Source organism: Vanellus vanellus (genome assembly GCF_965231255.1).
Source record: "Vanellus vanellus genome assembly, chromosome: 6".
Lineage (NCBI taxonomy): Eukaryota > Metazoa > Chordata > Aves > Charadriiformes > Charadriidae > Vanellus > Vanellus vanellus.
The window spans coordinates 52158293-52183243 of NC_138911.1; the positions used below are offsets into that span (position 1 = coordinate 52158293).

A 24951-nucleotide genomic window follows, 5' to 3' on the forward strand; every position below is an offset into this window, starting at 1 on the left:
TTTTGGTATGGTCTTTAAAGTCTTTATACATAGTGTTAGCTTCCAATTATCTGGTAGTATTTATTTCCATCTTCTCTCAAAGAGAATTAAACTCTTCCTACCTTCAATAGTAAAAGAGGTTCAGATACTTTCTGATAAAGAATCTCCTTTGTACAAAAAGTCAAGTTACTTGACATTATCAGAAGCACATTCTACACTAGTGTGTACCTGTGATCCTGAGAATATGAAGATTCCAATAAAGTGTTATTACAAGAAACATATCTCTTCTAACCTTTGGCAGTCAATGTAACAAGCCTACACACTAACATGGAATGTCACAGATGTGTATACTGCTCAGAGTGTGGGTAGCACAAATACCCTGCAAATGAACAAACACAGAAGAAAAGTCTGTTTAAGTTATACACACTCTGTATAACTTGAACAGAAACACTGACTTCACAGATAGACATTTTTTTAAAGCCTAAACACAGAATTAATTTGATAAAGGTTGCTAGTGGTTTGATTTAAAATTTAAATGAAGACAGTGGCTTTCTTGATTATGTCAAGTTGTCTACAGAAGGATACACAGAGGTTAGCACAATTCTATTGTCTGTCACCACAGGGCTGTGATTTCATTGTGGAAACATGGTCCAGGTAGGCATGAGAGGGGTTCTCCTTTCTTAACCAATGCAGGTCCAAGCATCCTGGCAGCTGTCTACAACTCTGAAGGGTAGCCTACAGCCTAAGGATTTGTTGTGCTACAAATGTAAGAGCGTGGTTTTGAGTATGCACATATTCTAAAGAGTATGTGCAAAAACTCATTACCCAATGCCGGCACCTAAGCTAGTGACTCTGCATTTCATATGAATGCTACGTGGACCTACCAGCTCAGATCCTTGAGTAGTATAGGTGCATTGGTAAAATGCTGCAGCCAAGTCAGTAACACTTCTCTTGTCCCTGAAGCTTTATCAGCTCCAACACAGTGATGCAGACATGGTGATACTGCTCGTATAGCTACTTCAGGCATCTCTGCAACATGCTCCCTGCACTTTTTATTCCATTTATTCCTCTACACCAACACTGCGATACAGTCTTTCAGAAGTCCACATGAAGCTGGGCAAGCTCTCTGACTATAGCTACTTAAGTCAAGCTGTTCCTTAGCCACTCCAAAGTATTGAGGAAAAGAGGATGAGGTTTGATCACCACCTCCCAAATACTCTATCTCACACCCACTCGTGTCTGCTCAGACTGAGAACTGGGCTTATTCATTGTCCCATATCCCTTTTCTACCTATTAGCAAGCTACTATTTAATAGCAAAGAGTTAGAGTCTTCACTTCTATTTCAAAGTATGACTACTTTCCCAAGCAGCTTAAGTTATTAAAATGTGTTTCCTCCCAGACTTTGTGTAAATGAACTTACCTCACTACCCCCTGCCTTCATAGGAAGCAAAAGGAAATAAAAAAAATAAAATTAGTATCTACGAAAGCAGACTTACTAAAACATTTACCCACCTTACACAATATTAGCTAGAACAGAAGTTAAAATGCATTGTAGTAACCATATTCTGGTTTTATTCTTCACAAAAACTTTTCTTTGAAGTTTTAGGGCCCCAAACTTTTAAACAATGTGGGCAATGGAATTACTTCCTGAACTTCAATGCATTCTGAATCAGAACATAGTTTCCAGAAGCCATTATTGAAAGAAATAAAAGTTTACAATTTCATTAAAAAAAAAATCATTAATCTCAGCTTTCATTAAGAAGAGTAAATATAAATTAAAAATGTTGATACCATGCACATAATTTCTTTTTTATTTCCACATCAAATTCATCTAATTAATAAATGCAAGACAGGGAGCCACAGCTTTACATGCGGGCATCCACTCTCTCCTTCAGCAATGCAACTTAAAACCAAAAGATGACACCAAAACTCCCACAAATGTCAGGTTGCATTTCTTAATGAATGCATCACAAATCTGTCAGCTTCACTGCAGAATGAGGCATGTGCATCATAACAGAACTCCTCACATTCCTGCAGGAACTTTCCAATCTGCTATTTCTCTATATCTTACACCTAATTAAACTATGTTGTGTTTTCCTCTCTTCCCTCTCTTTAATACTAATGTTCCTCAATTGCCAATGTACAGTGCTAGGAATACCTCTTTCCTTTTTCCTTACATATACTGTCCGCATCTATTTAACTGACAACAAACAACTTTCAGGGTCCTGTGCTCAGCTGCAGATTTGACAACAGATTATGTTCTAGTGGTCATAAATTCTTTTTCTTATTTCACAACTACATTACCTGCTGGTCTTATCCTACTCTGCTCCCGACCCCTTTCTCTTCTAAAGCATATGATAGTGAATCAAGCTGTACAAGTAACACTGCAAAGCAATCAACGTCAATTTATTTTCCAAGACTCACTAACAGAAACTGCAGAACCACTGTGGACAGAATTTTTCAAAGAAAGGTAGAAGTTATCTACAGGTAGAAACAATGTGAGGAGCAATTGCAACTGAATCAGTCAGTCAGATTAGTTTATTGGAAAAAAAAAATTGAGAGCTGTCTTTCGATAAAACAATTGTACAGGTTCATGCCTATAATGACATCACTAGATAGCACTTGGTATTTATGTTTCAAAAAGAACGTATTATCAAACACCAGCAAATAACTCAATTACCTCAAGAAACTCCCCAAACATACTAATATACATACATACATCATATGTAGTCTTTTGTGCTCTCTGAAAGAGATACAGCCCATTCCTCAGCAAAACTTTTCTTAAAGTTGGTGTGTTTTTTTTCTCCAAAGAAATACTTCCACTCTTTTTATACATATCCTTTTAAGTTGTATATATATTCCAATATAATTATGTTTTACTATTAATCATCTTTTCAGATTGTTTTCTTGACTAGAATTGTAATTTAGCCATTACCTTTCATCTAAGGTTGGCTCCTTTTGTTGCAGATGAGGCTTAATTCCAAACATTGGTCTAATGTTTGTTGATAAGGCTTTGATGGTATAATTAATTTCATTTTCCCTTGTCACATCACTGTCATAGCCTAACAAAATGAGAGTGCACAGTATCAAAACAAAATAAGATACCAGAAAAAAAAGAAATCATAATTTGTGCAGGTTTCAACAATGTACTGTACTACAAGAACAATTATACCACGTATTATTAGTAACATAAATACACAACAGAAAGAAAGTGGCTGGGAATCATGAACGTTGTTAATAAAAGACATTCTAAAAAAAAAAGTGTCTACAATATCTTTGTGGAAAAAATGATTAACAAAGATTCAAGGTACATTCAAACCTATCCCATTTCTGCTTGGTTGGCCTTAACTCAGGGTCACTTACAAAGGACCTCGCTACATTTTACCTACTGCTAAGTTCATAGAATACCAGGTTGGAAGGGACCTCAAAGATCATCTGGTCCAACCTTTCTTGGCAAAAGCACAGTCTAGACAAGATTACCCAGCACCCTGTCCAGCTGAATCCTAAAAGTGTCCAATATTGGGGAATCCACCACTTCCCTGGGGAGATCATTCTAATGGCTGATTGTTCTCATTGTGAAAAGTTCTCCTCTCGTGTCCAAACAGAATCTCTCCAGGAGTAACTTGTACCCATTACTCCTCGTCTTTTCCATGTGAACCCTCGTAAAAAGGAAATCTCCATCTTCTTTGTAGCCACCCTTTAACTACTGGAACATGGTGATAAGGTCTCCCCTAAACCTTCTTTTCTCAAGGACAAACAAACCCAGTTCTCTCAGCCTTTCCTCACGTGGCAGGCTTCCCCAGTCCTTTGATCATCTTGGTGGCACTTCTCTGGACCCTCTCCAGCCTGTCCACATCTTTTCTGTATAGCGGGTACCAAAACTGAACATAGTATTCCAGGTGTGGTGTGACAAGCGCTGAATAGAGTGGGATAATGACTTTTTTATCTTTGCTGGCAATGCCCTTATTGATGCAACTCAGCATCCTGTTGGCTTTCTTCGCTGCAGCAGCACACTTCACCCATATTGAGCATGTTGTCTACCAGGACCCCCAGGTCCCTTTCCAAAAAGCTGCTCCCCAGCCAGGTAGACCCCAACCTGTGCTGCACTCCTGGATTATGTTTTCCCAGGTGCAAGACCTTACACTCATCCTTGCTGAACTTCATAAGGTTCTCATTAGCCCATTCTTCCAGCCTATCCAGGTCCTCCTGCAGGCTGGCTCTCCCTTCTGAAATGTCCACTTTCCCACTCAATTTGGTGTCACCAGAAAACTTCATCAGGGTACACTTGACCCCATCATCTAGATCAGTTATGAAGATACTAAATAGCATGGAGACCAGTATCGATCCCTGGGGGATGCCACTTGTGACAGGTTGCCAGTTTGAAAAAGATTTAGCTCTAGGTTGTTCTCAATTTCAGGATCCATCCATTAGGATGAGATCTATAGGTCTGCACAGGGTTCCTACACAATGCTTAGGGACAGTCAGGCACATCAAGATGATGTTTATTATAGGAAACGTGGCAAAAAAGCTAAATAGTGACAGTGTTGTTACTTGGCCTCTTTTTTTTCTCCCTGAAGATCGAGACTACTAATGACAACTTCATGAATAGTTCTTAAGTCTAAATGAAATTAACAGGACCTGACGAAGAGAAACTTTTGTGGAAAAAGATGTCAATGTCTTTTCTTGTAAAACTTAACAGCTTTCTTTTAGAGTATTTTTGAACACATAGCTTAAGAAAGTTCTGTGAAAAGCATCAGAGCTTAGGGAAGGTTATTAGGCAATGATGTGCTAACAGGTCACAGGCAGAAGCTGAACAAAAACTCTGAAGATTGCAATTTTTGATTCAGAAAGCTAAAGTTGACCAAGTCCCTCTGTAGGCAATTAAGCGGATGTAGCCTTCAAAATTTTTAAGCAGAAAGACAGTGAATAGAAACTTTTCTCCAATGAAAGTTTAATATGTCTATAATATACTCATGGCTTGGATGTGCGTACACTTTGCTGGGTAAAAAAATGGCTGGATGGCCAGGCCCAAAGAATTGTGGTGAATGGAGTTAAATCCAGTTGGTGGCCGGTCACAAGTGGTGTTCCCCAGGGATCAGTATGGGAGCCAGTTTTGTTTAGTATCTTTATCAATGATCTGGACGGGGGGGATTGAGTGCAAATTTACAAATGACACCAAGTTCGGCCATGTGTCGATCTCCTTGAGGGGAGGAAGGCCCTACAGAGGGATCTGGACAGGCTGGATCAATGGGCCGAGGCCAATGGTATGAAGTTCAAAAAGGCTAAGTGCCAGATCCTGCACTTGGGTCATAACAACCCCACACAGTGCTACAGGACTGGGGAAGAATAGCTGGAAAGCTGCTCAGTGGAAACAGACTGGGGGATGTTGGTGGACATCTAGCTGAATATGAGCTGGCAGTGCGCCCAGGTGGCCAAGGCGGCCAAGAGCATCCTGGCTTGTATCAGGAATAGAGTTGCCAGCAGGACTAGGGAAGTGATTGTCCCCTTGTACTCAGGATTGGTGAGGTGCCACCTCAAATACTGTGTTCAGGTTTGGGTCCCTCACTACAACACATTGAGGTTTTGGACCATGTCCAGAGGAGGGCAACAAAGCTGATGAGGGGTCTAGAGAACAAGTCTTATGAGGAGCAACTGAGGGAATGGGAATTGCTTAGCCTGGAGAAAAGGAGGCTGAGGGGAGAACTTATCACTCTCTACAACTACCTGAAAGGACGTTGTAGCAAGGTGGGGCTTGGTCTCTTCTCCGAAGTAACAGGTGATATGACAAGAGGAAATGGCCTCAAGTTGCACCAGGAGAGGTTTAGGATGGATATTAAGAAAAATTTCTTCACAGAAAGGGCTATCAAACATTGGAACAGGCTGCCCAGGGAAGTGGTGGAATCACCATCCCTGGAGATATTTCAAAGACATGTAGATGTGGTGCTTACGAACATGGTTTAGTGGTGCTTTTGGCAGCATTAGGTTGATGGTTGGATTCGATGATCTTAAAGGTCCCTTCCAATCTAGAAGATTCTTTGGTCATTTAGCAGATTTTAGTGAAAACTGAAGTTAGTTTATTACACAGAACTATTTAAAGAGTAGCAGTGAGAGTTTAAAAATGCTTGAAGACAGAGGAATTGACAAGGAAGAAAACTGCACTTGGGAACAGAGAGAACAAGTCTGGAGGCTCATGAACCCTTGGTACCGTAACATGAAAAGGAAAACTTTACGTATGGCAAAACTGACAGAAGTTATTTCTACAAAATGTAATTAACACTTTATATTACATATACTATATAATATCAATAGTTATAATCTATTGCAAGATCATATAATTATAATATATATTATATATTATATATTATATTATAATATTCAAGGGCCACCTCCTCCAAGCTCAGGAACAATGCATCCCTACAAGGAGGAAGGCAGGCAGAAAAGCCAGGAGGCCTGCACGGATGAACAAGTTGCTCCTGGACATGACCAAAAGGAAAAAGGAGGCCTATAGGGAGTGGAAACAGGGGCAGGTAGCCTGGGAGGTATACAGAGGAATCGTTCAAGCAGCCAGGGATCGGGTTAGACAAGCTAAAGCCCAGATAGAACTAAATCTGGCCAGGGACATCAAGACAAACAAAAGAATCCTTCTTTAAGTATGTCAGCAAGAAAAGACAGACTAGGGAAACTGTGGGCCCTCTCCCGAAGGAAACACAAGAACTGGTTACCCGGGACAGAGACAGACCTGAGGTACTCAATGACATTTTTGCCTCAGTCTTCACTGGCAAGGACTGCAGCCGCACTGCCCGTGACACAGAATGCAAAGACGAGGATTGGGAAAATGGAGAACCGCCCACCGTAGATGAAGATCAAGTACAAGACCACCTGAAGAATCTGAAGGTGCACAAGTCCATGTGACCTGATGAGATACATCCGCGGGTCCTGAGGGAGCTAGCAGATGAGGTCGCTAAGCCACTAGCCATGGTATTTGAGAAGTTGTGGAGGTCTGACAAGGTTCCTGCCAACAGGAAAAGGGGAAACATAACCCCTATTTTCAAAAAGGGAAACAAGGAAGACTCAGGGAACTACAGGCCAGTCAGTCTCACCTCTGTGCCTGGCAAGATCGTGGAGCAGATCCTTCTGGAAACTCTGCTGAGGCACATAGAAAAAAAAGGAGGTGATTGGTGACAGCCAGCATGGCTTCACCAAGGCCAAGTCATGCCTGACAAATTTGGTGGCCTTCTACAAAGGGGTTACAGCCCAAGCCAACCTCATGCAGTTCAACAAGGCCAAGTGCAAGGTCCTACATCTGGGTCGGGGCAATCCCAAGCACAAATACAAGCTCGGCGGGGAATGGCTGAAGAGCAGCCCTGAGGAGAAGGACCTGGGGGTGCTGATGGTCAAGAAGCTCAACATGAGCCAGCAATGTGCGATCACAGCCCAGAAGGCCAACTGTATCCTTAGTGCACCAGAAGAAGCGTGGCCAGTAGGTCAAAGGAGGTGATTCTGCCCCTCTACTCCACTCTCGGGAGACCTCACCTGGAGTACTGCATCCAGTTCTGGAGTCCCAAACATAAGAAGCACATGGACCTGCTGGAGCGTGTCCAGAGGAGAGCCACGAGGATGATCCGAGGGGTAGAGCACCTCCCCTATGAGGAGAGGCTGAAAGAGTTGGGGCTGTTCAGCCTGGAGAAGAGAAGGCTCCGGGGAGATCTTATTGTGGCTTTCTAGTACCTAAAGGGGGCCTACAGGAGAGCTGGGGAAGGACTTTTTACTAGGGCACGTAGCGATAGGACAAGGGGAAATGGCTTTAAACTAGAAGACAGGTTCAGATTAAACATTAGGAAGAAGTTTTTCACTTTGAGGGTGGTAAGGCACTGGAACAGGTTGCCCAGAGAGGTTGTCGAGGCCCCATCCCTGGAGGTGTTCAAGGCCAGGCTGGACGTGGCCTTGGGCAACGTGGTCTAGTGGGAGGTGTCCCTACCTATGGCAGGGGGGTTGGAACTCTATGATCTTCAAGGTCCTTTCCAACCTAAACCATTCTATGATCCTATGATTGTTCCATATATGAACATAAGTCTACTTCAGTCTACTACATTTTCATGTTATAGAAATCGATGCTATAATGTCAAGATAATTACGATCTCACATCATACAGATTTCAACATAATTCCAGTAGAATTAGTGACCAAATCTAAACTGTGATAAATGTATTTTTCTGTCTAGTTTTTTGGAAGTTACCTATAATTGGCACTTAATATTTTTTGATTTAAAAGATGTCAAGAGTCTTTTTAAATACTTTTGACTCAAAGCAGTAAATCAAACACTTCATTATCATTTTCTTCACAACAATTCATCAGTCCTTTCCCCAAAAAGAAATTTACTTAACATAAAAATTCAAAAGAAGCATCTTTGCTATTTAAGATTAAAACAATCATATATAAAACTTGATTATTTCTAAGTTAGCAGTTTTCCATTAATAAAGTCTTCTTGGGATAGCATAATCCAGCTAGTTTTATAAATTCTTACTGACCTCCATCTTCTTCAGAATCTAGATCAGACTCTTCACTGTCACATTGCCTGCTATCCCGATGTCCTTCCATCTCGTAAGTCCACAGCATTAGAGAGGTGTCTGCTCCTCCAACAGTGACCAACAAACTGTCATCATAGGTCCAACGGACATTTGTTACATGGGTACTGTGAGCAACATATCTCTTAAATTTTCCAAACTTTCCCTAAAGAGGGAGAAGAATAGGCATAAATCAAATTTAACCAGTCTGCTAGATAAAACTGAAATGAGTTGCAAGTACACAACATGTTCTTAACTTGTTCACAGTTTATGCTTCAGCTGTTTTGCATTTGTATGTATGACACAATTTGCCAAGTTCCTCTCCTATAGCAACTTCACGAAATGTTAACCATATTTCCATACCTAGCATGCAAATTTTTGTTTATAAACAGATTCCAGCAATAAATGCTGGATCATTTTTCCTAAGAGAGAAAATAATCTAATAAAGAATAAAATGCACATAGAATACTTGGAGTCAGTAACTTGTGCGTTGTTACCATCCCCAGCATGACAAAATATTAAAAATTGAAGACATATTTACTGATACACAACAGGAAACTGGAAAGGTTCTAGAGGAGCAGTAAAAATATAATATACTTCTGGAATGGCTTTTCTATGATGCATGATTAAATAATATTAGAGCTCTTCATCTTAGAGAAAAATGACTGAGGTTGGACAGAATTAAGGTCTATAAAATCATGAGTAAAATGAAGGTGAAGAAGAAATGTTCATTGTCTTCCAAAACAAAAGCTTAAGGGGCTAAAAATGACACTGATAAAAACCACACTGAGGATATTAGTGCCTAAGATATTATTAGACAGTGCCTGACTTATGTCCCATTCTTACAGTTTTTTCCTACGCATTTGCACTGTTAGTGATAGGACACTACATGAGATGGCTCTTTAGTCTAACCTGGATGGTCATTCTTCCTAGCTGGAAGTTTAGTGCACTGCAAATTGCAGTGTAATGTTAAATGCTTTCTTTGATCATAAGGACAAAAGTATAAAAGCTCTATTTTGTTCTGACTGATGAATTTTTACAGTTTTGAAAAGGCAGTTTTACTAATCTTCTCCATGAACAGCTGAAAATTACTTACTTTAGCAGGGTATCGAAACAGTTTCACAAATCCAAAATCATCTCCTGTGGCTAATACTTTACTATCACTAGTGAGGCATGAAGCAGTTACATCTGTGACTTCACCAATTATTGGCCAGATTCCTTCACAGCAAGAGCCCAAAACACTTGTCCATGATGCCCAGCCAATCTTTTCTACCTATAAAAACAACCTGTTTGAGACAGAGAATGCTTCTTCCCAGGCAGTTTTCTTCCATATCTGATTTCAAGAAAGTCCTTGCACTGAAAGATAAGTCACATCTAAAAGATAATATTTTTACATATTAACCACTTATTTTCTGACTATTCAGGATTTCATTCGAGACCCTTAATTTTACCTTTATTAACTTCCAGTTCCCAAACCTCTAGAAGTATTTAAAAAATGCTGACCTTACCCACCCTTCCAGGCTAGAGAAAACAAATTACGTTTTTCAACACTGCCTTTCAATCTTATAGAAAATATTATTTGAAAATTATCCACTTTCATTCTCTGCCCTATGACTATGTTCTATGTCTGAGAAAAGAAATCAATATTATAGCTACAATATACTACACTTGCCTACGTAGATTATATATAACTATACTGCATTGTTATCTAAAGATAGACATGAGGTGTTCCACAGCAAGTTTTGGACTAAGTAATCTACAATAGGTTTTCAAAGGTGTTTAGGTATCGAAAGATGCATACAGTAGTCCAGTGAGATTTTCATGAGTGCGTGAGTCAGCCAAATGTCCATTTCTTAACAGAAGAGACAAATATGCCCACTACGTATTTTATCATTCTGATTACATTAACTACTGGAACAGGCTGAAAAAAGGATAAAAGATAGCAAATGCCTGAACAGAAGCTTTTTCAACAGACCAGTTAAAATGATAGGTTTATACATCATTCCCTCCTACATGGTATAGACAGCCGTAATTTGCAAACAAGGTAAGAAGGCAGTCTATTTCCTCACCTCCAAACTAGGAATTGTCTGTTTTTTCCCACGAGGAGCTTCAAAAAACAACTGCTCTTTAGCACCAGTGTTGACTTGCAAGAGCTTCCCTATAAAACATATTACATATTGTATGTTAACATGAAATAGAAGATCCCATTAAAAAAAAAAAAAAAGGTTATTTTGAAAATTTTGTGGCTAACAGCATTACACAAATTATTTGTTTCCATTGGAAAACGTTGCATACATAAACAGTGGATCTGGAAGTACAGGCTTCTGAAGATCTGAGTCCTTTGACCCCTTAAATTCACAGTCCTTCCTCCTTTCTTTGAAAACTGTAATAATGCATTACTTTTCTCTCCTGTTTATGGTTGTCCCATCAGACGGTAGACAATATGTACTGGGTCTAATTCAGAGCTTGTTTGTGACAATTGGCTGACCAGTATGCGTGTACACGTGGGATTGAGAAGCACACGTGTTGCCTGGCCAATGGCTGCTTCCAAGCAGCTAAATTCTGTTTGCCTTTATACTACTTCAGTTCTAAGGGAAATTCTCATTAATTTTTCTGTCCTGTTCCTGTTTTCAAACTTCTCAGATGAAGCTACCTTATAACACCCTTTCAAATTAAATTGGACTGTTTCAAAAGTGATTATGTAGAGGAATAAGAGCAGGAACTAAGAGATTGCACAACTGCACTGCCTTGTTTTTTGAAACAGACTAAAGTTATTGTTTAAATTAATCATGTATTAAGACTCAAGAAGACAGGAAAGACAGTCTTTCTGCTATTTTTGACAACAAGGATACATATTGCTGAGCTGCATACGCCAACTGCATTATGCAGTACATTATTCAAGAAGTACAAGTCAAACAATAAACACAGATTAAAAAAAAGACCCAAACAAACCAAACTATAGAGACAATCTATTTTACTTCAAATGGCACAACTTCTAAATATATAAATGGTAGTAAAATTCATTTATTCAGATGCGGTGAGCAACCAAAGAAACAAATCTGTCAGTGATACCATAAATTCATACTGTAGATTCACACTGCATTTAGCCTAGAACGTAATCAATCTTCCAGTAGATTTTTAGCATGAATGCTGCTTACCTCTTATGTCCCAGTCCATGTGTGTGATATAGCTGGAGGCTCCCTTGCAGATTCCTACTCGTTTACTGCTCATTACATTGTAAATATCTACAAAGTTGTCACAGGATGCCACAGCTAAGTACTTCCCAGCTCCTAAAGCACATCAGTAGAAACACAAGACATTTTCAAAAACTGTAGTGTGCTGTATATTAAACACAAGTACATTCTGGAATTTAGCTATATGCAACTCAGATTTCTTTGAAATGAGCTTGCTAATTTATACATAGTCCCCAACAGACTAATGTTCATATCACATAATCAGTATAAAATATACAACCATTACATCATTACATCTTCAAACAATAAAAACTATTTGATGAAATTTTAAACATTTATTGCACTCAGAGTGCTAAGGCTTAGGTAAGCAGAAAGTAATGTTGCACGAGAACTGGTATCAGTAATTTACATAAAATTTCTCCTACAGAAGAGTATTTCCACTGTAGTATTACTAGTTTAGACTAGTTTGAGCTCCTACATAAGAGCTGAACTGTTTTGATAAAAAAAGCAACCTAGCCTCACTGGGAGTGCTAAGCACTGTAGGGGGGAAAAAGGAGGAAAAAAAGAAAACGCCAGAACTTTCCGATGCATCAGTTTCAAGCCTTCTCATTAGCTAACAGTAACCTCAGTGAAGAGCCAAACTTATGCAGCTCCAAGTGGAACCCTAGGGACCAAGGGAGGCTGCTGGATGTTCATGACTTAAAATTGACTGTTGCGTTCAGCAGGTTACTATAAGCAGACCTATTCCAATAATCTCATCCTTAAATGAGCAATGTAAGACTTCACATGCAATGTTTTTCAAAATGTTAACATTAGCCTTGCTGACTTATTTGTTACATATAAAAGAGCACTATGAATCTCTACTACTTCTATCTTTTAAAGGTTATAAAGCTTCCTTGAACAACCTTGATATAAAAATCTTCATTTTCAATCACTTACCAGGAGAAAATCGGATCTCTGAAATAACATCTTTCCTGTGCTGGAAAGAGACTAGATCCTCTAGGGTATCTGCATTAACTATCAAAAAACTTCCATCATTGAGACCGACAGCTAATGCTTTTCCATCAGGAGAAAAACAGCAACACCTACCTCCTATGAGGAATACAGAAATGGCATTCAGGTACATTTACAGTGCACAACCCCTCTTTTAGATTTATTTTTCCAGCAGTAAAGGAAAGCTATTCTTATAGTATATAATCCAATGAAAATTTTTAGATGCTACCAAAATCATTTCCAAGCTCTCTATGATAGCAGACAGACGCTATTAACAAATCAACAAGTACACAATGCCAGAATCTTAGATTACATTTATTTTCATATAAATTGACATATGTTCTACATTACTAACACAGACTAATCACTATTCTCTATATATTTTTAATTTGTTCTCCTTCTTAGTATATGATGCCAATTGTTCATTACCATTTGTTCTGGTAAGGAGAATACAGCAAGAAAAGACATTCTGGACTCACAGAATCCAGTCATTTGCTATCATGGTCACTATATCATAGAATCCTTTTAATAAACATGTCAAGTTTCATTTCAAAACCAGTTTAATTTCCAATCTAAATTTACTTATGGTCAGCTTATGTAGATTTGTTTCCATGCCAGGATTTTCCATTAGCATAAATATTTTTCCCTACTATTTGTTCCTCTGATTAACTTGTAGACAGTAATCCTTTATTTAGTTGACTCCATCACAAAGCTTCTCATTCATTATACTGTAGCTCGTCTTTCTCCACACTCAACTTTCAGTTTAATTTCATTCACCTGAACACAGATGAGAAGTGTACACCAAAATTCTGATTAGTCTGTTGCAAATTACATGCATACTTCATTATAACTCTAGTGGGAGGTGTCCCTGCCCATAGCAGGGGGGTTGGAACTAGATGATCTTTAAGGTGTCTTCCAACCTAAACCATTCTATGATTCTGTGATTACATCCTGGGAAAAATACTTCGTGATCACACATAATTGTCATCCTGCGATCAGCTAGAACATCCAGAGCCTTCTGCTCCTCAGGTACTCCTCAACTACACAGACATTTTTCTTACAGTCAGAGAGCCTTGCCTATTTTGATTACCAACTATTATCTCATTTCCATTACTGCAGTCTGCAGAAGTATCCAGCTCTTTCTGTAGGGTACACAGGTGCTTTTCAAGATTGCCAAAGCATCTCAAAATATGTCTCATCAGCAAATTAAGTCATCACATTCTTATTCTTCTGCCAAAACTACTCTTAAAACTATTAAGAAATACCAGCTTTAAGACTTGAGCAGACCACGAACTCGAAACTTTCTTGTTCTCTGCTTGCGCCACCTCATGACTCTTCTTACATTTACTTCATCAATCCAAATCATCTTCAACTAAGCTTCCTATAAGGTTTGGATCAAAATGCTTTCCTGAACACCAAACAGATAAAGCCTATCATGTCCCCTTGTATAGCAAAGCATATATACCATTAAAAGCTTGTTAAGGCCAGTCTGGTCTAATGCTAAAAAAAGTCTTATATGATGTTCCTTAAAACACATTTTTCCACCTGTCAAAATAGAATTTAGTTATATACTATACAATAAGTAACAATTTTATGACTTCTCTTTCCTTGACATTCCAGATTCTTCTGATGTTCACAAAGAAGAATTCAACCTTACATCTAAGATTTCTTCCCAAAATTTCTAGATTCAAAGTCCTCCTCTGTTCAAAAAAGCTTTTGATACTATAAGCAACATGACTGATTTATGTAATTGGCTCAACCTTTATTGTTATTTCACTGACTTAAGTACGTTACCATTGCAAAAAAATCTTAAGAACGGTATTGCACAGAAATCTTTCATACCGATTCATTAGCTTAAGGGCTACATACCTTGAGAACATAGCACCAATAAAATAATTCGAGCAAAGAAAGGAATTCATTCAGTCTTGCTTTTGAAAGAGTCATAATGCTAGTAAATATCAACTGAATTCAGTTAAATATTTTTTCATACTAAGCATCTTACCCTTCTTCAATTTGCGAACAGCTAACATACAATGGCTAGGAGATAAATCCCATATTCTTAAGGTTTTGTCATCACTTACAGTGGCACAAATAGGTAAATGAGGATGAGTAGCTAGACCCCAAACTTCCCCCTCCATGTGACCCTGAAAAAACACAATGAATCAGATGACTTTGTATTTTAACTGAAATATGAAATAATACATTTAAGAAGTCTAAAAATAAACAGAATGAGAACATGCATATTGTTAGAGAATAAAAATATCTCAATAGAAAGAGAACACCTGAAAAAACCCTCACCCTGCTGCGTACAAGTAAAAATGCAAATTATAGTATTTCTTACTAGAGAAAACTTTTCATTGAGAAATAATCCTCACACACATCTGTGTCAATGACATACACACACTTTTTTACTTTTTTCTTTTTTTTTTTTTTTTTTTAAACAAAAATATGATCTTGGTCTGTTTGAAAGGATGAACTTGATGAACAAGTTAGTACATGAAATAATGTGATCTGTTTGGCTCAATAAAGAGTCATAACAGTCTAGCCTAGCCTTAAAAATCTATGAAGTGATAATAACTCAGTAACTTCACTTGAAATTACAGTGCTTGTTATTTCACAACAGTCTTTACTTGAAAAATGAAGTAGTGGTTTTGGTATGAAATATTTGACTGATATTTAGCATGTACCTGAACCAGCAGAGTTATTGGTCCACTTTTATCCACCTCCAATATTTCACCATTCTTTGTGCCTACTAAAATATGACCATGTCCTAAAGATATGGCACGTATAGAAGGATTATCTTCTAAGAGGAGACCTAGAACGTAAAATGTTAGAAAACAGAAGATTCTCAAGTGTGCCTTAAAGAGGATTTTTCACACATATGCACATTCCGTTCTCACTGCAGAAAAAGATACTCAGTAATAAACAAGTAAAAACACATTCCTGCACGGAATAACTTATATATTTGAATTCATTTGGGATTAGTTAGCCATTACCCAACTGACACTAATTTTTCTTCTCAACCAAATATCTCTGAAGTTTAATCAGCCTGACCCATTGGCAATCTTAGGGAAAAAAAGTGTATGTGAAGTATCAACTATACTACTATAGTGCTACCATTTATGGTACCTTCAAATCTAGCTTTTTATTAAACAGATATAAGAATGAGATACTCTGTAGCAGAATGTTTTAGTTAATGGGTATTTTAATTCATGATTTTTGAAAATCAAACCACATACTTTAGAACACAGCAAATGTAATTGGGGGAGAGGGGAAGGAAGAAAAGGCTATCCAGAATTTGAAATAGGGAAAACAGTAAATCAGCACTAAGATCAAGAATAAATGGAAGAAATAGGAATAATAGGAATGAACGTGTTCTTAAAAAATTTCAAGAGACATACACATTTACAGAAAATTAAGTCATAAAATGTACTAATACCTTACAATACTACCCACAATTCTGAATTCCATTCCTCCTCCAAAACAAAAAAGATCAGAAAGATACTTCATGATTAGAAATATAATAGGGTTTCTGGTTCCCACTTAAAAAAAATAAAAATAAATCACTTGGGTGGTAAGAGACTTAGGGTTAAATCAATTAATCCAGGCAGATAATAAGGTAAACATTATGATTTGCACACACCATATGTGCAAACACACTACAACGTACTATTCCCCTCCCAACAGAAAACAAAGCAAAAAACAGGATAAAGTCTGGGTTACCTTTAGACCCAGGGGCCAAAGCAGCCCTTTTGATGGCATAGGTTTTGAGACAACGTTCAAAGGTATCGTCCCAGAGAGCTACTACCCCATCCTTTCCTCCGGTGACAAATCCCTGGGGGGGGTGGGAATAAAAAAAAGATAATCACAAGATATAATCAATTACTACCTTTCCTTAATTTTTTAGTGGTTTCTGCCAATACTGAAAATGGATTATGTACAACACTGTAATGCACAGAACTACAGACGTCAGAGATGAAAAGATAAGGAGCAACAAAATGATTGAATTCTCTTTCTGACAAAGGCAGCACAGTTCTGTACAGTCCATGTACACAGGATGGATTTAAAAGTTCTAACTAGTATAGTAGCTTCTACCACACTAAAAAACAATTTAACTGATCCACTGAAATGTTTTTCATGCTATTTAGCCTCAATATCCCTTCGGCATTTCACCTCATTACTCTAAGCCTAACTTAGTAACAACAGTTAGTGCTTAAATTGTTCAAATATATGCATATTTGTGCCATTCAGTCTTCAAAAATTATTTACAGCTATGTAATGAAGCAACCGGTATACTTAATACTGAAATCACTACTACTTCCCTTTGGAGAACTTAGTTCTTGCAATATGAATAACACATGCTTTGTCCAAAGCTACTACACTGAAACTCAAATATTAGAAGGTGAACTAACTTAGTCTAACCTAGCAAAACACAAACATATGCATAACTTCAAACATACAAGTAATCTAACTGGAACACTCATTCACATTTAAGCACATGCTTAAAGGCTTTCCTAAGTCAAAAAGCTGAGAATCATTAGAGAGTACTTAATGATCTACAGATTAAATGCTTCTACTAGTAGACCGTTATTACAGCACAAAATAGTAAAAGTATGATCTTCTTCCTCTCTCACAAGCTTACATATTCCATTAAACTCATGGATGCTTAAATCAAAAAGTACTTCTATTTATCATAAAGTTACTATCATTTCTTTAGTAAGAGGTCATGAAAATTACTGAATAAGATGCCACTGGACCACAAGGGTTTGGGAAACAGCATGTTACTTGCATAAAACACTATTTTGAATCTGGACCTCACAAGGCTTTTCTGTACTGGAAATAAAGCCATGGATTCCTGAGTTTGGGAAAGGCCTAACTTCATAGACTTTTTTTTTTTGTCCAGACATCAAAAAACAATGAGCAGTTTATTTACTTTTTCCAACGCGTGCATGCTGAACACAGGACCATCATGTGCTTTGACAGTTTTTATGAGAAACACATCTCTCCAAATACACACATCCCCCGTGGAAGTTCCAGAGAACACCATCTCTTCAGTCCAGCCATATACTGCACACATCATTGTATCGGTCCTTCCCAACGCACCTGTACAGCCCTTTCTCCCAATTAGTCCTCCACCTGGTTCAAACCAAAAACAAGTCATCAGATGTTTTCTTAGAATTATTTTCCATAAAGTATACAACCTTACCGAGAACAACAAGTCTTTTTTTTCTGGTTCACCTATGCTCCACGAATAATTGAGCCTGAGAAGAGTTCTCACAAAATAAGTTTTTTGTACTATTTGGCATCTTTCAAGAAAAAAAAAAATCCTTACTTCTAACTTACTACTTCAATATGGATTGGAATATGTACATATAACCACATAGACATACAAAGAGAAAGCCCATTTGTAAACCCGCATCTAAAAAAAAACCAAACCCTAATATCTGCCACACAGCTCATAAAATTCTTAACAAAATTACCCTGAAAGAAAAAAAAATATGTTTAAATCTTGACAATCCATCCTTTTCATGATATGTTTTCAGCAAGAGGATTTCTAATTTTATTTAAGAGGTTTGCTATATTGACCCCTGGATAATAGAAATATTACAGCGATAGAAATTTTAAAATTCTTTAAAATACCATATCTAAAATCATTTTACAGGTATAACACATAGTTACTTCTGGCCAGAAAGTTACATTTAGATTTTCACAATCCTCAGAGAAACTTCATGTGGTATAACACAGAAGCCCCGCAGGATCTGACACTTGATACCGTTCCCGTACTTACAGAGGCAAAGTCTCTGAACCTCTCTTCATCAGTGCCAAGTGATGGCAAATTTAGTGTAAAGAGTATACTTTCGTGTCACTTCTCACGTGAAGCGCACCTGCTCTAGTGCAGATTTCACAGACTTGGCATTTGTTAAGGTGCACTAATACTCTACACACATTAACTACATTTGTTTCACGGTGGCTGCCTTGCCAGTACACCATTGCCTTTTTGCACAGATGGACTGTAGCATTAGAGAAATTTGATTGACTGAGCAATGCCAGACAGAAAAAAAAGGCATTTCAAACAATTTAATTTCTTTATTCAAAATCACCACATCCAGGCTTTTATCATAGTTAAGATCTCTTTTCTAAAGAATTTGAATTTATAGTAATTCGTTAAGTAAATATTCTGACATACTTTGTTCTTTCTATAGATAGCAAGCACAATTGTTAAAATTAATAATTTATATAGACTTCAACAGCTTGCTCTCAGGCAATCTTGATTAATTTCTGTTGGAGCCAGAACTGAGAAAACTAGTGTCATTTTTTTCGTCAGACTTTTCTCTCCGCAATTAATCTTTATCAGGGACTCATGTGAGTTGATCTGCATAAATTCTGCATGAGTAATTAGAGCATTCTTAGCAGATAAGGTAGTCTTCCATAGCACATGTGTCTTTATACACATTTTGAGGTTTGAAATAATGAACTTCACACTAATATCAGGGAATGGATTTTTCACTCTTCAAAATTTTTCAAGCAGATAAAGCAAGCTGCTTTATCTTGGTTTCTAATTGTCAAGTTCAACAGAGGTACTTAAACAAACAGGTCTCAACTGGCACATGTATCCTTTTCAAGTACTTCGTCTGTGGATTTTTATAACCTTAAATTTATTTATATTTGTGCCTCTTTATAACACATATGTTCTAAACGTCCTTCTTCCAAAAACTATTCTATGAGTTTGGAGCAGCTCTGTAACATTTTCAGATGTGCTATATTATTATTAGATATAAAAACAGACAGTAGGAAATCCAGGGTCCTTTCTACTTACTTAGCTCTAGCTCAATGGCAAATTGATCTTAAAAAGAACACCCACTACTGTCATAATACCAATTAACGTCATTTCTACTAGGGCAAAGCTAACTTGAGAGATATAAAGAGAAATTATTTGCCTTTAGTGCCTGAAACATCCTATAAGAGATGCAATATGTATGCTTTAAGTAACAGAAAATGCTGTAATTCTGAAAAGTTTCCTTACCTGCTCTACGCCAGAATTTCATGTGTTTAATTCCAACTGTAATCAATTTATCAGGCATATAAGGATTAATCTTAACAACAAAAATCTTATCTTTGCTTCCCCTGAAATGCAAAGGAAAATATTTTAAATAAAAAAATAACTATTCATATTTTTAAAGGGTTTTTGTTTGAGTTTTTTTTGCTTCTCCATCTCATAATTTATTATGAGGAGGAAGAAAGACAAAGAACTAACATACTGAGTCCTGTTCCATTTTCATAACCCTTAAGTTTCCAAAGCAGGTGAGTAGTTGTGTTACTTCATAAATCCACTAGGTGGCATTTTCTTTGCAAAAGAATATATATTTGCATTGAGTTTAGGTATATGGCATTTAGACCTACGACAGCTCAACTGCAAAGCAGTAAATTTTACTTAAAAATCTCTCATTTTGAAATTCTCATCCATCTTTGAATTGATTTTTCTATTTTTCTTGTTAGAATAAAACATATGCTGCTTTATCAATTTTAAACGGAAATTTCAGTTTCTAAAAACATTAAAAACTTATGTGTGTTAGATTTCTTATGCTTCTGTAAAACAAATGCCTTGTTTCAGTCCTATAGTTTGAAAAACAGCTTTCAACTATGTTTGCTATCTATGCAAGGAAAAAAAAATGCTTACTAACAGATTTTTTTTTTTCTTTAAAATGCAGAAGAGCCTTTAATCCCTAACTTCTGTTCCCTGCTCAAGAATGGAAACAACCTTTTATGTTTTGTCATTTTCAGACCACTAAATGAACTAGCAGCAAAAATCAGGAACCAGTTTCTTTACAAACTCACACTGTAATCTTCAAAGTATAGATGCTGCTCTCAAAAATTCTATTCAATTCCTCTGAGAAGTTGGAGGGAAAACACCCCAGAAAATAAATCCAGTATAAACTGGTTAAATTTTAATTAAATAAAAAGAATTAAGTGAGATTGGTGTGTTAAGAGTAGCGGGATTTAAAAAAAAAGTTGAAAAAAATTGCTCTATTTAAAGCCACAGATGCTTGGAAACAAAAAAGTCAAGGGTTTCAAAAACATTACTCAACATTAGAAATAAGATTCTAGTAGATTAAAACTCTATTTAATAAACGTATATGAAATAATCTGTGCAGGGTCAAAGAAACTTCCAAAATATTTATCTCTTGGGGGTTATTTACTCCAACTTCCTGTTCAAAGCAAAGCTAACTTCAAAGAAAGATCACACTGCACAGGACTTCGAAAGGAGAAGGAAAGAACTTTGAAGGAAACAGTACTGAGCAAAACTATTGCAAACTACTAACCCAAGAAAGACATGACCTCTGATGAAAAAGATCTGAAAAGCAGGGCGTACATCACCATCTCTGGGAGGGCCAACAGAAGTGCATGGAGTAAATTTTAAAGAAATTCTTTCAGAACACATCAAATAAACATAAATACACTGTCTTCAATGTCTTCTTGCTTCACCAGTTGAGCTGTCACTGTAATAATTCTTGTTGACTCTATCAGAGCTTCAGTTTTTTCTTTCAAAGAAAGTTTTAGGGCTGTGCTAAATGTTATTGTCTGTATCACTTAAGTAATAGAAACTGCTAATTTATTAGAGAAGTATTATTCTTTAAATTCATCAGAGAAGTATTATTCTTTAATGAATGTATTTTGCTTACAGTCATTTGTGGTACAAATTTTAAAGCAGTGTTAAAATTCCTACCTTACTGCTGAAAGCTTTTCTCCTTTCTTCCAATCCCAGAGTACAATAGTGTGATTGTCGTCTATTCCAACAGAAGCCAATCGTTTCCCATCCGCTAGAAAAATAAATTTATGATTAAGAGAGTAGATAGATAACATTATGTTGCAATAATAAGGAAACCATATTAAAGAATATTTTAACTTCACAAATATTATAACAACAATGTACAAACAGGTAACTAATTGTATGACTTACTTAGAGGCATGTCTGTCATCTGTTTGCTTTTAAACTTGAGTGGTCAGTTGGATGGAGTTTAGGACTTTAAGTTACTCAGTCTAAAAACTGGACTTAGATTCTCTGTGTTTGTATCAAATCCTTTGTCCAGCTAGGTGCTGATGTAGTTGCACAAAAACCTTCATGACAGGTTGTACTGTGAGAATTTTCCATCCACTCTGAAAATCCCTGTTCATTTCTGAACAGGAAAGCATCAAAGCAATACTATGAAGTTTATGAAATATCCCTAAATTTAGTAATAGTGCGAAGTCTTTGAGAAGCTCTAACACATATCGCATATTAATCTCCAAGAAAGAAGTTATTTGTGCTCATTCACGATCAACAGCTTTCTGACATGTATCCATCTTTGAAATTGCTATGCATCTGTGCCAAATTTTGGGAAATAAGATTCACGTCTTGAAAAAGGAGAACAAAAGAAATGTAAGAAGTACCAAAGACTCTAAACTACTCATCTTTGTGATTGCACATCTTCACTGTGAGTTTAGAGATCCTATCTAGTAAATCCAAACCATTAAAGAATTAACAGAAGCCAGTGGAAAAGAGGAAATTTAACATTGTACAGCAATTCAAGGTATGGGGTGCAAAAATATCAAAAAATTTAACTGACAGTCTCTTATGTTAGTATAAGGTGGAGAGAGAGGCTGGGTTTCTACATATGTGGATTTTTTGAATTCATCAGTGTGCTAGCCAATCAGCTTGCAGGATTTAATTTAAAAAAAGAAAAAAAAAGGGCACTCCTGAAAACTTTGCTCAATAATTTGCTTATACAGCCGTATTGCAGACACTACACTCCAGATCTGTGGCCTGCCTCATACAACCAAAATAAATTCAAGTGATCAGCCCAGCTATTAAACTGCACAGAACCTGTTCTTGCATTTCCTGATGTGTAAGACTCCCCAGGAGCTCTTTTTAAGGAATGATCACTTTAAGACAGACTCTCTCATTTGACATTGATCATTGGAGAATATTTTTAATACAAAATCTTCAGTGTACAGGGATTCCCAATTGCTCACTAGAACTGATTAGCTTGTATTTTCATACAGAAAAGGAAAATTGTATATAAATAAAAAAATAAATACTTATTACCTGAAAAATCAACAGCACAAACACCGTACTGGTGATAGCCCTTTAATACTGAGAGTGGTTTTATTGTTTCTGTATCCCAAATGTGTATTGAGGAATCTCGACCAACCTGAAAGTATACATATGTATAACCATTCTTTTTAATTTCTCAGTTACTTCACACAGTTGTTTAAAAGTACAACATTGATAAATAATTTTAAAAGTATTGGAAAAAAATTTACAGTGATAAAATTTTCCTACTATCACTTCTGTCTGGCTAGCAGTATATTATTCCTTCTGCTGCTTTAGAAGTACCACTCCCCAGCTGACTCCTTCTTCCCTCCAAAGAACTTAGGCACATTAATCACAGTAACTAGAGCCTTCTTGGGATGGAGGGGGAAGCCCTTCATCGATTGCACTGTGGCATATTTATTCCATCAATTCTCTATCAGTCATTCCCTGTCTAAATATAAAAGTTTGGGTTTTTTTTTATTGCTAGTATGTAAGCTACCCTATGTTTGAAAAATCAAGGTGACTTTTCTTGCTTTCTGGTGTCATTACAAGTGCCTACAAGTCAGATTCTGATGCATTGACACCTGGGAAGTAATTTCAACTAGAATGGCACTAATATGGGTAACCAGAACTTGGTAAGAAATGGAATATAGATTATTCTTTTCAACTATGTAAAAGCATTATTAGTCAGTATTTACAAGATTATTTGCTATTCCAAAGGTTTTGCACCTCAGTGTACAAAAAAAGGGCTGCAAAACCAGAAGAACACTCTCCTATGTTTAAGACCGGAGGAAGGACTCAGAAAAATTAGGACCTCTTTCTGGTATTGCCACAAACTTGATACGTGATGTTTGCAAAACTTTCCGTAACATCCACTATCAGGAAAATCTGAACCAGTGTTGCATGGGGAATTTGATTAATGCATTATCTAATTTCTGCAGGTAATGTAGCATACAACAGTATACAATCTGTATACATAAACCAGTATATAACGGAGCGTATCTTTCTGTTGATAGCATAAGGTATTTTATAATATAGTAAATCCAGGCAAATTTTCATTCATAGTCTTTACTACTCCAAAATTAAATAGAATTTTCACATTTAGGGCTTTAATCTCTAAACTGACCTACAAATCTAAATTAATCTTCCTGTTAATTTATGTTAATTTTACACAAATTAAACACATTATAAGCAAAAGTTTATTTCTTTTAAAACTTTCCATTCACAAGTTCTCCAATTTATTATATAATAATAAAAACAATAATCATGATGATAATTAAAAAACCCTAAAACGTAAACTCAAACCTTCAAGTCCTGGTGTATAAATGTTTATGGGAAAAGATGTTTGTTAGAAAACACGAGTGAAAAAAATTTTACCTAAAATTACTGTCTGGTGAAAGATAAAATTACCTAAATACTTTAGCAAGATACATACCCGTGTTACTTGTACAAACAGTAAAGAGCTTGGCTATAGGCCATAACCAAAAACATAATGCATAAAACAAAATGCCAGAATATAGTAACACCAGCTAACTTCATGTTATGTAATAATACATGAATGTAATAATAACATAACTAACTTCATAAGATACTAAAAATTATATTTTAATTGCACATTTCCTCCATTTGTTATCATGAAAAAGCAACATAATGCTGAATAAAAAAAATTGAATTGATTCTTAAATAAAAATGACGTTCAAAAAAACTACCAACTAATGACTCTTATCAGAATTAATATAAAGAACCGGAAAAAACACTTATGTTGCAGTTTTTTTAACATGATTCCATCTGCAACACAAATGCAGTCCTTCACCTGAATAAATGTAGACTGGACTTCTTCCTTCCTCCAAAACAAGCTTTTCTAAATTCCATAGTAACAACTTCAGATTCTTATTGCAGATAAACACGCATCCTACCTGGCCTGTTGCCACATAGTCCTTTAAGGGATGAATAGCAAGGCAAAGAATGTCATCATCATGACCTAGATAAAAGCGCTGTGTGTTCTGCTGTCGATTGTACACCACTCCCACTGCTGCAACATGGTATACAATTTCACCCGTCTGAGTGTAAAATAAATTGCTTCGACAGTCGTAACCTCTGTAACTAATTAAAGAAAAAAAGTTTGTTCATCAAGATCATGCAGAAACTTT

The 24951-nt window shown here is 36.7% G+C and overlaps 1 protein-coding gene across 2 annotated transcripts in view; it reads right to left on the reverse strand.

The window, feature by feature from the left end:
• EML5 (EMAP like 5) overlaps positions 1-24951 on the reverse strand; it is a gene marked incomplete at both ends in the record, with an annotated part of 118172 nt that overhangs the window by 35336 nt on the left and 57885 nt on the right. For both annotated transcript variants that reach the window (XM_082485905.1, XM_082485904.1), the window contains 14 exons: positions 2915-3041; positions 8507-8708; positions 9639-9815; positions 10612-10700; positions 11701-11832; positions 12676-12828; positions 14732-14873; positions 15417-15544; positions 16453-16564; positions 17663-17865; positions 19754-19854; positions 21455-21548; positions 22814-22919; positions 24718-24904. In XM_082485905.1, the coding sequence (XP_082342031.1) occupies positions 2915-3041; positions 8507-8708; positions 9639-9815; positions 10612-10700; positions 11701-11832; positions 12676-12828; positions 14732-14873; positions 15417-15544; positions 16453-16564; positions 17663-17865; positions 19754-19854; positions 21455-21548; positions 22814-22919; positions 24718-24904 (1953 nt within the window). The remainder of the gene's footprint in view (positions 1-2914; positions 3042-8506; positions 8709-9638; positions 9816-10611; positions 10701-11700; positions 11833-12675; positions 12829-14731; positions 14874-15416; positions 15545-16452; positions 16565-17662; positions 17866-19753; positions 19855-21454; positions 21549-22813; positions 22920-24717; positions 24905-24951) is intronic.